The 12,441-nt window shown below is 42.5% G+C and overlaps 1 protein-coding gene across 4 annotated transcripts in view; it reads right to left on the minus strand.

Annotated features, from left to right (window-relative positions):
• Positions 1–12,441, minus strand: part of TET1 (tet methylcytosine dioxygenase 1) — a 69,827-nt gene that overhangs the window by 16,130 nt on the left and 41,256 nt on the right. For all 4 annotated transcript variants that reach the window (XM_069019004.1, XM_069019005.1, XM_069019007.1 and 1 more), the window contains 4 exons: positions 6,114–6,322; positions 5,087–5,237; positions 2,502–2,591; positions 1,935–2,072 (listed from right to left, as the gene is read on the minus strand). In XM_069019004.1, coding sequence (XP_068875105.1) covers positions 1,935–2,072; positions 2,502–2,591; positions 5,087–5,237; positions 6,114–6,322 — 588 coding nt within the window. The remainder of the gene's footprint in view (positions 1–1,934; positions 2,073–2,501; positions 2,592–5,086; positions 5,238–6,113; positions 6,323–12,441) is intronic.

Raw genomic sequence — 12,441 nt, forward strand, 5'->3', positions numbered from 1 at the left:
GAACAGGTGTGTGTAGGTCAGAACCAGAGACGGGAACCCCAAACATATTTTCCTTTTGCCCACTTCATGTCCCACAGGCTGTGCCATCAGACAGGTGACATAGGTACAGCACAGGAACCTCTGGGAGCTCACTCAGGGAGTTAGCAGAGGGAACTTTTCACATTTCTCTGCACAATATATGTCCCAGTTCAAGTAGCTAAACTCAAGTGTTGATACTTACAGCTATTTCCTATTTACAAATAGCCCCTTGCTGCAAGTATACTAAAGAAATCCTATCTAAATAAAGAGAACACAGGTATGCAGTATTTATTTGTGAGTGAGCTACCCATGAAAACCACTACCCATGATAGTGGTAAATTCTGGTCCATACAACAACCTTCCACAAGCTCTAATGTTCCATGCTTCTGAGACTTGGAATTACTTGCAAACACACCACATACAATCCATGAAGTATCAACACCAGCAAGGATAATGTGAAGCTGAAATAACATCAGGTGATTACAGATAAATGCAGTTGTAGAACTATTCCCCAATACATTCCTCAAAAAAGGTTTAATTGTCCCTCCAGGTGCTTCTGGCCATAACTTACAACTTTCCTGGGATCCAATATGGCAAAATGAGTAGCAGACTCAGCTGCCATTTCATTTTGTCTTTAATTTAAGAGATAATGGAGCACTTGAACTACTCTTTTCAGAACATCTAAATTTCATCAAAAAGCATATTGTGCAGTTTGTCTGACAAGGAGGTCTCATTTTCAAGTTTAGAGTCTTTTAAGGGCATTGAATTCCTATGCTTCAGAAGCAATTTTGCAATGTATACTTCCAACACTAAGCAAAAATAATAGTCTATGGAGGACTGGCATTCCTGGTGGATTCCCAGACCTGCTTCCATACTTTAAAGGAACGGACATTTGCTCACCTTACAAGCACGCAATTAACATCAAACAACTGTACCAGTCATTTCATTGCTATCACATACAAATGCTCAATGTTAACTGTAGGTGTAAATGCAACATTTTATTGAATCACAGCAACACAGTAATTCAATTTGCATTTCCAAATTTCAAAAAACCCACATTTCTAGAGTAGGTAGAGACTTTAATTAGATTTTTTCCAGATAGACATCCTTTGATACAGAAGTTACTCTTTGTTATCTGCACTGCTGTACAAGAAGTCATCCTCGCTATTTTGAGCACTGCAGTGCTCCAACCGCTCAAAGAACACTGCCAGTTTTACCTTTTCTGCTTTGAGCTTGTCTTTCTTCAACACTATGGTCTTAATTTCTAGGAGCTCACTTAGCTGAGTAACTCCCAACCAGTTTTCTCACTGGCAATCCATCAAGGTATTTCATACAACAGCTACACCAACCAATCTGTGGGTTTTTCTTTCATACTGAGATTTAAAGACCGTAATAGTCACCTGGCTCCACCAAGATTTCATACTGTCTACTTTCTGACCTGTAACTACATTAACATGAAGCCTAGTAAGTGCCCAGTGGAAGAAAGAGTGAATCTGATGAGCCTGGGTGAGCTAAGTTCGTAATGAATTCGTTTGCTTTAGCTCTTCCTCTACAGAGGTCTGTACAGCTCCTTGCTTAGACAATTATTTGCCTTTAACATCAACCCTCTCACAGGAATAACTTATCTGCCCCCTGGCCAGGCCTCTCCAAAGAGCTGAGTGTCTTTACAGAATGGAGGTATTTTGTAGGAAGGATCAATCCCATCCTTTTTTTGATCTGTTCTGCAAAAGGATGAGCTCATGTCCTCTGTAGGCAGTAACAAATATACACAAATAACATGGGCATTGATAAATGGCAACATGTAGTTAATTTTGAAATAACTTCAAAACCTTTATGCAAATGAACCCACAAGCAGCACTTTAGAACTCTCAGTAATCCCAGTGAACAGCAGAAACGAGAAGATGCTGCATACATACCACAGTGCTCCCATTGTGCATGTTGTGTGTGTCCTTGTGGGCATGGGCACAGAAATCAATGCACGCAGTGACGCCAGAGAAGGGCCGACCGTCCTTGGAGCCCAGCCGGCAGTCAGGGCCCATGTGCTCATTTTCCACCTGAAAGGAAAATAAACTGCACATACTAGGGACTGAAAGCATGGGTTTGCAACCCCACAAGCCACCAGCAGCTCTGTGACAGAATCAAGGCAGCCAGACTCACTGATTCGAAAGGATATATTTTCCTATGAAACGTAATTTTTATGGCTGGATGCGAGTGAGATAATCAAGTCAGCCACAAGCAAAATGTCTTGAGTAGTAAAAACATTTTATTTACAGTATTATCTCTAAGCATTTTTCACATTTGCCCAGCTCAGGGTGCTGCTTAACCACCAGTTCAAGTAAAGAGGTGCAGCATATGGAAACTTGCCAAATGCACTGGGATTCATGGCCCTGGCAAAGGCTGCAGCTCCACCCAGGAACATACTCTGGGGCTGCTTTTTGGATTGAAACTGCGCTGCTGTTCAGAGCTGGATGTCACAGACCTACCTGGTTCTGGAAAGCTTCTGGAGCAAGCTTCTTATAAACCGGAGCCACGTCAGTAGCTAAGGTTTGCAAATTATTTTCAAGAAGTTCCTCCTGCAGGGAAAGGCAACATTTGGTGCTGCAGTTTGCTTTAAAAGAATCTCAGCCAGTTTAGAGATGCCCAATAGGTCAGCTTCTATCTCATATTTTATTAAACTGACTTCCGTTCTGCTGCCCTTTGTCACTAACCATAAATGTCTACTTTTGCATGACTAAACCAAAACTGTTAAACAGATATCAGCCAAATAACAATAGAGGATACCTGCTAGGTCAAAGGAACCCAGCACACAGGAACTAATTTCTGCATTATTTTCCATACACAGTCAAGGACTGAGGTATGTTGCACTCAAAAACACAGAAGTAACATCCAGAGGAGAAAAATCCCCCAAGCTGAGTGGGGATGGAAGCCCAGGTCTTCTGTTAGTGTTTTGCTCATGGGGGCCTTAGCCTATGCTGACATACCATATCAGAAACTCCTAATAACATTTAACTTCAGCTCTTAGGTCTTCTCTCAGGTACTTTTCTCATATTGCAGCAGAACTTCTAACAGGAACATTTGTTAACTATTTTGTTCTTTGGAGGGGCAAAACTCAGGACTTAATGGAAATAACTACTAGATTCAGAAATAATATTCCCTTCCTTAGGCTAAGCCATATAAATACAGAATTAGCCAGGGGGGCTTCTATGGCAGCATCATATTTAAGCTCTTATTTGTAGAAACAATCCCTAAATTCTTATCCTAAGTTTTTGCTTTTCCAGGAAAATCACCAACCAACTGGGAAAGCAGAGGGCAGCGACAGACTCCCTAATTTCTTTTCCTCCAAGGACCAGGCTTTGAGAGACAACTGCAGCTTCAGTTTCTCATAGTGTATAGTGGCAAAAAATAACAGCTTGCTTCAGTTTATTTAAAAAAAACTCAAACTCACTTAACACCACACAGTAAACACCAATATACAAGGAGACTTTACTTCTTTCAATGTGATGTTACATTACAAGATCATACTGTATTTTTAACTCTTACTAAACCCAGTTTATCAGCTGTAAATGGCTACCACAAGGTTTTCTGAACTGCATTGAAGGGTAATGTATCCTTAATTATCCATCCTACCAGGAGGATATCTATCTTAGAAACCATTCTTTCCTCAGTATATTACACCCTTTGCCTCATCTCACTCAGCACCAGAAACCTACAGAGAAAATGCATGCACAGAATGCTCCATGCATAGCATTATACAGGGGGAGAACACACAGGGAGTGGCAGAGGACAGAGAAGGAACGGGATCCCTAAAATGAAAGAATGCCCGATAAATACATTTTGCTATAAACTGAAAGTTTATAAAACAAATTCCCTCTTGGGACAAGCAGAGCTGGTTTTGGCCTGTTGTGCCTCAGGCAGGTGTTCAGTGAGGAGGGCAGAAGGGCAGCATGTGCTCTGTTGTGCTGAGGCAGAAGCCCCCACCTCAGGCCCTAATGAGGTTTGTGAATACCCACAGTGCAAGTGGACTCCACACAGCTCAGAGAAGACTGAGGGCTTGCATTCACACACATGTGCATGAGAAATACTTCATAAACTGTTTTTAGGACAAAAACTCAGGAGCTGGGAGAAATATTTACCTACAGTGAATCAAGTGACATATCTCTTTCAAGAAACAATGGATGTTTCACACTATGTGTACATAAGAAGATTACTGGCAGGGTAACCCCAACGGAGAACCTGGTACCTGAGTGCCTCAAAATACGTCAGCTGTGCTAGGAAAGATGTGGTACTTTTATATAGGAGCTCCATAGGAAAGTGGGGTTACAGACAGCTACAGTCAGAACAAAAGGCACTTTGGAGTCACCCTGAGAAGTATCTGTTCACCAGGCAGTGGTTACCAGCTTCCAACACCTTTATTACTTCTTCATGAAAATATTTTCAATGCAAAAAAACTAATGTGATTGGATTTTTTTTTTGAGGTTTGTTACTTGACCTAATCCATCACTATTTTCTGTAGTGCCTCAGCTGTATGGCATCACTAACACTCATAAAAGCAGCAATTACAGTATCATTTCACTGCATCACATTTTAGTGTATTCATTCCTTCAAAACTATTTCAAAAACATGCTGTCCACAGAAAACCCTGTTTATTCTTGGTGACAGAGGGGAGCCCAGGCTGTCAGCTGGTCCTGCAGCAGTGGGAAAGCAGTGCAACCCCAAGGCACAACATTTTCTGTGCCAAGGCAAAAGGCCTGAATCCCTGAGCAACAGGCTTGGCCCTTAGAAAAAGGCCTTTACTTACAAAGAATTAACATTTCACAGAGTTACACAGTGACCTAAATATGCATGCAGAAAAGCATTAAGAATAATTTTATGGTATTTAAATACATAGTAATTATTCCACTGAATGAAATCTCAGTGTCTTTTACTCTAAATACTACAGTTACAAAAACTTTGTTGGGTGTGAGTTTATGGTAAGTTACACATACATGTGGGAGAGAGAAGGGGTGGAGAATGTCTAGTTCTGAAAATCATCAGAAAAGGCATTTTGAGAAAAAAAAAAAAATCTTACTTGTTTAGGGTCATCAGTGAGAAGCCTAAATTTCCTGGGGTTTTTGCTCCTGGCAAACTTACAGCCATTGAAATACATACTCCACGAACAGCCAAATGAGAATGATGCTCCACAAGTTTCTGGGTCAAGTCCTTGACATGCACAAGTACGACTACAAAAGGAAATAAAGACATATCAGGTCAGCTGGCAACACAGCTCTTGGGTCTGGGGGGTTTTTTAGGTCACTGCTATTTCTTTTATAATACAGAGCATAAACAAAAGGAATTTGTGAAATTCATGGCTTAATCAGGTATTTTCTATTAAGAAAATACTCATGTGTAGAGGGCTGACTTTTCTGCACAGTCTCAATTTCCCCAACATGCAATTTTGGGACAGAAATATAAACACTCAGTTATAGCTATATAAATACACCCATGCTTTCATTTTGACTTCTCCAGTTGGATAACATTTTCAACCAAGGACAGCCCTGCTACTAAAGCTTACCCCAAATCCAATAGCTCCTGTCTTACATGCAACACCACCATTAACTCCAAATTGATCTGACATTTTGGGTAGACCTTTTAAGAACACAAGCATTAGATTTAGGTCCCCATACAGCTCAGAGTCTGTTGAATGTGGGCTACACAGAAATCAGCACACAGGCATCACTGCAGTTGCAATATATTCTCTAACCGATTAAATTCCTCTCAGAGGCATAGAGAGGAAGATCCTAGTCTTGAGTATTCAACCTCACATCTACTTTACAAAGTCACAAACCTCCTTCTTGGCAGCTCTTTTAGTACAGGTGTTTGTGCACAGGGCACACTGGCCATGTTTGGGCAGTGTGCACAGAGCCAGGAGAGTGGGTCCTCGCCACCCCTCGCCTGGGGCATGGCACATACAACTCCCACTGAGAGCCTTTCCTCTAGAAAGAGCCTGGAATGAGGTGTGATACCAAAATGACACCTGGTGGTTTGGAATTTTAGATGTATGAGTTGAACTACTGAGCTCTCAAAAGCACTCAAGGGCTCCTAGGGCAGGGACTCACTCTTCGTTGAGGGCGCAGCGCCGGCTCGTGGGACAGCCATACTTGCGCAGGCTCTGTGTCAGCTCCTTGTACAGCGTGTCTGCCAGGAGGTGGGGGATCCCCTCCCAGGCCAGGATCAGGATCACGATCACAGCAGTCTGGCAGTGGTGTCCCGCACGCTGACGGACCAGGCACAGCAACTTCTCCTCATCGCTACTTCTTCGGATCACCTGGAAGAATCACTTGGATTATTCTTTGCTAAGCACAGGCATCACCAAATGAGCTGCTCTTCTCTGGGACAAGTAAGGCTGGAAAAGCAAGAAATGCTGCCCAGAGGGTGTCAATCTGCAAGCAGGACTGGGACGGCATCACACACTAATCTCTGGTGTAGAACATGATTTTGTGTTGCTTTTTTGCCTGCAGAAGAAATAGCAGTACATTTTACAGGAAGAGCAATATTCAAAGTGTTGTACACAAATAATAAAGAAGATGTATTACAAGGAAAATAACCTCTAGAAAGGCAACAGATCCCCTGAGAACCTAACGTTACTTTGAAAATACAACAGAAAATGTAGTGCCAAACACTCCAGAAGGCAGGTATGTGAAAACACACTCCAAAAGCACACCTAGGCATGTGCTAGGGCAGCTACTAGTGTTACAGATCAGTACCTAAGATGGTTCCCACCTTGCAAAGAAAAATTAGAAAATGATGAAACAGACTGTGTTCTTAGTGAGGGAAGCAATGGCATTTTTCAGAACATATCCCTAGACTACCTACATTAAAGTTCTTAGAATGCTGACATTTTTACTAACCTGTATGACATACAGAACACAGAATCTTGTAAACCTTATTCCTCACACACTAACCAGTGTGGGACAGTACAGTACACCACTGAAAAAAAATGGGAAAAAATTATAGTCCTACTCCCACATATTTACGTTTTTGCCACAATCTGAAACAGAGTGGCATTTAAGCCCACCAAAAATGCATTAAAGCTAGGTAATACTAGAACACAGTCTTTGAAAACCAGGTTTATTTATTCATCCAACGTTTTAATCAGCACAGCCTGCAAAAAGCCTCCAGCAAAGGTGTCAACGCTCCAGTGTTGACTGCTCTCTGAGGCAGTAGAGGCTCCATCCTCCTCAGCCCTGTCACACATAGGCTGGGGACCTGTGTGGCTCTTGCTGTGTGTGCACAAGCCCCTGCACTGCAGACCTTTCTGCCAGCTCCATCAAAACCCACTTGCTCTGGGCATGCAGCCGCTCAACCCGGCCTTCATCCAGCACCCTGTCCATCAGCAGAGCTCCCACATATAACAGACAACAGCACTGGGCATGGACCATAAAAGCAGGAAGGCAACAGTTCACTTGCTCTCTGAATACCTCCAAATATCTGAGCATTCAGGCAGATTGGACTGATGTCAAAGTTGCTTTGCTGCCAGATGTGCATCTGTCACTCATATGTGACCCCCCAGTCTGATCACCTCTGAATATCTAAATCATTTTGACTCGCTAAAAGCAGGGACCAAAGCACACTTGCGATTCATCTGCAAATGAAAAGGTTTGCAACAGATGAACAGTTGGAAAGAGCATCTGTGCAGGCTGAGCAGGAAGAAGCAAACTTGAAGTTAATTTGTGTCAAGAGAGAAAGCATGGCCCTTCTAAAGTTAATCACATACTCTTACAATGAGCCTTAAGCTTAATGAGAATACGAGTAAATGCCTCTGATAGACCACTCCTCAAAAGGAGTCTTGGTTGTGACTCCCCAACAGGTTCAGTATGTTTTATAAAGAAAGAAAAATAATCCAACTCATTTACATTTAGGTGAGGTATACAAAAATCTGTTATGGTTGATACAAAATACAGGTTACTCATGTCAATGTGAGTTTTACATTCCTGAGGCAGCACAGTTCCTTCAAGCCAAAAGAACAACTTAATTTTGTTACTCAGTATGAAATGATGCTTTTAGTCTTCTTTCTAAATTTTTTTTTCATTTCTAGGCTGTAACTTCAATAGCACAGTCTGGTACTGTACAACATCATGTTGCCCTTTTAAAGTTCTCATATAGCTCTAAACTAGAAACAGAGTCCAGGAAAAATGACAAGTGAGCACAAAGAAAATTTGTAGTTTCCTTGAAACCAAGGCCACACTTTCCTGGAGTTAAATGTAGCTGGAATTTGCTTCATTATGTATATAGCAGAGAATCTAATACTGTTATTGGACCCCAAAACATTTTAGAGCCCATCACCTTTGTGGCCACAAAGGCAGTGAAGGGATTTATGAGTTGTGTGAATTTCATTTCTGTGGGTCAGGTTACACCATGTGCTCACCCGACTACAGCCGGAGCTCTCCTGTCCTTCTGTTCCCAGAGATCAGGCACTTCTCCCACCTGTTACATGCTCAGAAGAGCCCACTCCGCATCAGAGCAGGCCCATGGCCAGGGACAGTGCAGCCAGAGCTGGAGCTGAGCTGCTCTCCCATAGGAACTGATGATTCCCTCCACATGCTACCCCTGACATTCTCACAGAATTAATAAACTGAGTCTCTCTTGTATAATAATAATAATAAATCCACAGCAGTGCCACACTCAATGTACAGAAAAGCCATTCTGAGCATGACAACTGAATTCTGGAGTGTTTCCTCAGACTGGGAACAATGCAGAAATCAGCTGGCAAACCTTGTGTCCAAAGGTTTTTGGTATTACTCATTATTTCTGTGATGTAGTTAGCAACAGTGATAAAGTAAATAATTTAATACTTCAGTTTGTTTAATTTTGGTCCCTAATGCATTTAAAAGGCATGAGAAAGTAATAATTTGTTAAGTGGAGGAACTTAAAAGCTAGGTTTTTAGAATGGGAAAATAAAAACCTTTCCCCTGCAATTGCTTTTCCACACAAGCTAACGATGACTGACTGTCTGACTCACACTGAAAAAATAACATAATCAACAAAACAGACTTGTAACAAGTTTGTGAAGCATTATGTAACACTTAAATGCAACAAGCAATAGCACAAGAGGAAACAGCTTCAAGTTGCCCCAAGGAAGGTTTAGATTGGATATTAGGAAAAATTTCTTCACAGAAAGGACTGCCAAGCCTTGGCACAGGCTGCCCAGGGCGGTGGTGGAGTCCCCATCCCTGAAGGAATTTAAAAGACATGTAAGATGTGGTATTTAGGGATGTGGTTTAGTGGTGGACTTGGCAGTGCTAATGATGGGTTAATGATGGGACTCAATGATCCTAGAGGGCCTTTCCAGCCTAAATGATTCTACATGCCATGGTCAGCTTCTTGAAAGTATGCAGGGCCAGATCACTCCTGAGCTCTTTCAGCAAGCACTCAATGTCATCAGTGCTAAGTATCCATCAAGACTCCCACATTAACTACGAATAATCTGTTTCAGCTACAACACAGAACTTCTGGAAAGAACAAAACTTCTAACAAACTTCTCCACAAAGCTCAACTGATACCCATTGGCCCTGCTCTGCACTCAGTAACAGGGCATGAAGTGACAGGCTACCCACTCTCTCACCTGTGTGCAAATGTGACCATGCCTAGGACAAAAGGAAACACTGATATGGGACACAGCCCCTTCCACAGAGCTTCCTTGGAGCACTCACCTATTGGACACACAGTACCATTAGTACCATCCTTGTAGGTTGCTAATTTGGGCAGGATGCTCAGTTATTTTGACCATTTTTAATCCCAGTTTTGTTCCATCCTTCTGGTGCTGTAGTTGTGCACCCACCACTACCACGTTCAGCATTCCTACAGCTACCCAGGTGTCCTTGTTGATGTGTACATCCAAAGGAAGTTAGCAACTCAAGTAATTCATTTTATCAGCTAGCCCAGATAGTCTCAAACAGCAGAACCTGAGAATATGAGAGAGCCTTCAAGGTGAGCCACAGCCAGCTCAGACACAAACACAATCAACAGCTCTTAAGGCAACACACCACAGCTACACTGCTGTTTCTACAAGCCACAAAGGTCTAAACCAATTTTCTTACCAGAAAGCATGACCCAAAAGCTACAGCATATTTATTGAAGAGGTGCCATATGCAGCAGAATCTGCTCCAACAATTTAGCAACAAGTGATGGGATAAACAAGAGGAGAAATTGAGATTTTTCACACCTTTGCATAAAAGGATAGTGAAGAGACAGAAAGGGATACAAAAAATTGAAGAGTACAAGAACGAGGTCAGAGCAACAGACTGTCCAGCCTTATCCTGACCCTGAGAGTGACTAACAGCAGTTGCCTATGACTGAACAGCAAAAAAGGCACTGGGATGTGGAGATGGTTTTCAGTGAAGCCAGGCACCTTCCAATCACCCACCAGCAGCTCAGGGGATGTGCTCTCTCACAGCTTTTCAAGGATTTGCCTTTTCTGCATTTTCCCACTCATTGCTAAATCCATGCAGCAATTTACCACCCACTACATTATCAGGGAAGCTTAATCACAGATTATGTGAAAGAAAAAAACATTACCTTTCCTTCCTGGAGAGCTCGCTCCCTGCCAGTGCCCTCTAGTTTTGATCCAGAATGAGACTGGGTAAGACATTGCTGTTCAGCTCTCCATGCCACTGGAGAGCTGAGAGAGCCCTGCTCTCTTGTCCCCTTCCCTCCTGCCAGGCTGGCCAGTCTGCACCTGCCTTTCCCAGTTCTGCTGGGCTTTCTGGAGCTGGGGGACCAGACCCAGCCAGTACCCCAGCCTGGGGGGCAACACACTTTCTCACAGAGGCAGAACTATGTTCCATGTTTTTTTTGTTTCTCCCCAGTAATTCTCACCAGTTTTGCTGTTTCCATCATGACTGAACAAGCTGATGTCTAATGAGCCATTATCTTTAGCAGTAACACTCCAGTGTCCATCACTGTGCATATGAAACCACAACACTGCTTTTTGTGGGACTTTATATTTACCAAGTGAGTTTTAGCTATTATTTTAGTGGCCATTTGTTCTGATTGCAAGTCCTTCCTGCTCTTCATGATGCCTGTCCCTCTTTCATTACCCTAAACAACTTTTTATCATCAGCAGTTTGGCTCCTGTCTCCCACTTTTTTCAAATCATTTTTGAACGGTTTGCAATGAACAGCATCAATAAAGTTACACTATCAATAAAACCTGCTTCAGCTGTCCAAATGCTTGAGTTCTACTTCCTTGGCAGGAGCTCTAGAACAAGGAATAAGTACACTGTGAATAAAAATGTCCCGAGACATAAGCCAGTCTACCTAAATTAGCACGTACACAACTTATGGAAGTAGCTAAGAGCCTGCAGAAGCTCAGCCCACCAGATGCTGAATTACCACATGGATGAGAAATTACTTTCCAATTACCATCACCAGAAGAGCTCTGTTAACTTTAACATGATAGAAACCAGACACCACTAGCAAAGAACATAAAATTTTAACAGCGCTAAACACACTCCTATAAATTACTGGATTAAAAAACCCCCAGAACAACAGAATCAACAAAAAAAGTCCTTTTTAGGGTTTTTTCACCTCCATGTGGTTCCACTGCAGTATTCCCTCCAGCCCATTCTGAATTTCTTCAGTAAAATAAACTGTCTCCTTTGCAGGGTATCAGTAATTGATTTGAAAGTGAGAATATACTTAACTGTTCCCTGTAATTTCCTGAAATAGGAAACTCAACTAGAGCACTGGGGCTCCAAGTTTTCGAACCTGCAGATTTTGCCTCTGCAAAGAGTCTGTGTACGGAGATCCCTCAATACAGGACAAGACTCTGCTACAATTCCTTAATAATCCACCAGTGCAAGTTGCTGTTCAAACCTGCTGCTGTCCTGGCAGGCAGTGCTGTGACAGACAGCAGAACAAATGGTCCAGCTTGTCGCAGAAGTGAGTCCTCCCTCCTTTTTCCTAATTGCCTCCTAAACATACACTAAACCACATTAAAACTCTTTTCTTACTAGAAAATGTTACATCCTTTTATTCTCAGCATGTCTAAGAGATATGAAAACGGAAAAGAGTTCCACTTTGCTGAATTCTCTCTTCTTGGTGCTAGCAGACTGCATCAAAGGAGACAGCTCTGAACATCTGCTGTCAATCCAATCCTGTAAAGTTCCTTAGTCATTTCTGCAGGAGTATCACTGATGTGCAATATCTGCTGCAAACACTTCTTTTCCATTTGCTCCTGGCACCAGTGCTGCACTCGTTACAGATGAGCAGACTGCAGTACATACAGGGTGATTCTTCTGCAATCACGCCACCAGCACTGCAGAAGTGAGGACAAAATCCATGTCTCAGCTCCCACTGCCCTTCCCCTCCTCACTCCCTTGGGCTTCCCTTTCTGCCAGACTGCAGCCATGAAAAGCTGCCCTTGGTTTGATAGGGATGTTTGTTC

Source organism: Aphelocoma coerulescens, chromosome 6, assembly GCF_041296385.1.
Source record: "Aphelocoma coerulescens isolate FSJ_1873_10779 chromosome 6, UR_Acoe_1.0, whole genome shotgun sequence".
Classification (NCBI taxonomy): domain Eukaryota; kingdom Metazoa; phylum Chordata; class Aves; order Passeriformes; family Corvidae; genus Aphelocoma; species Aphelocoma coerulescens.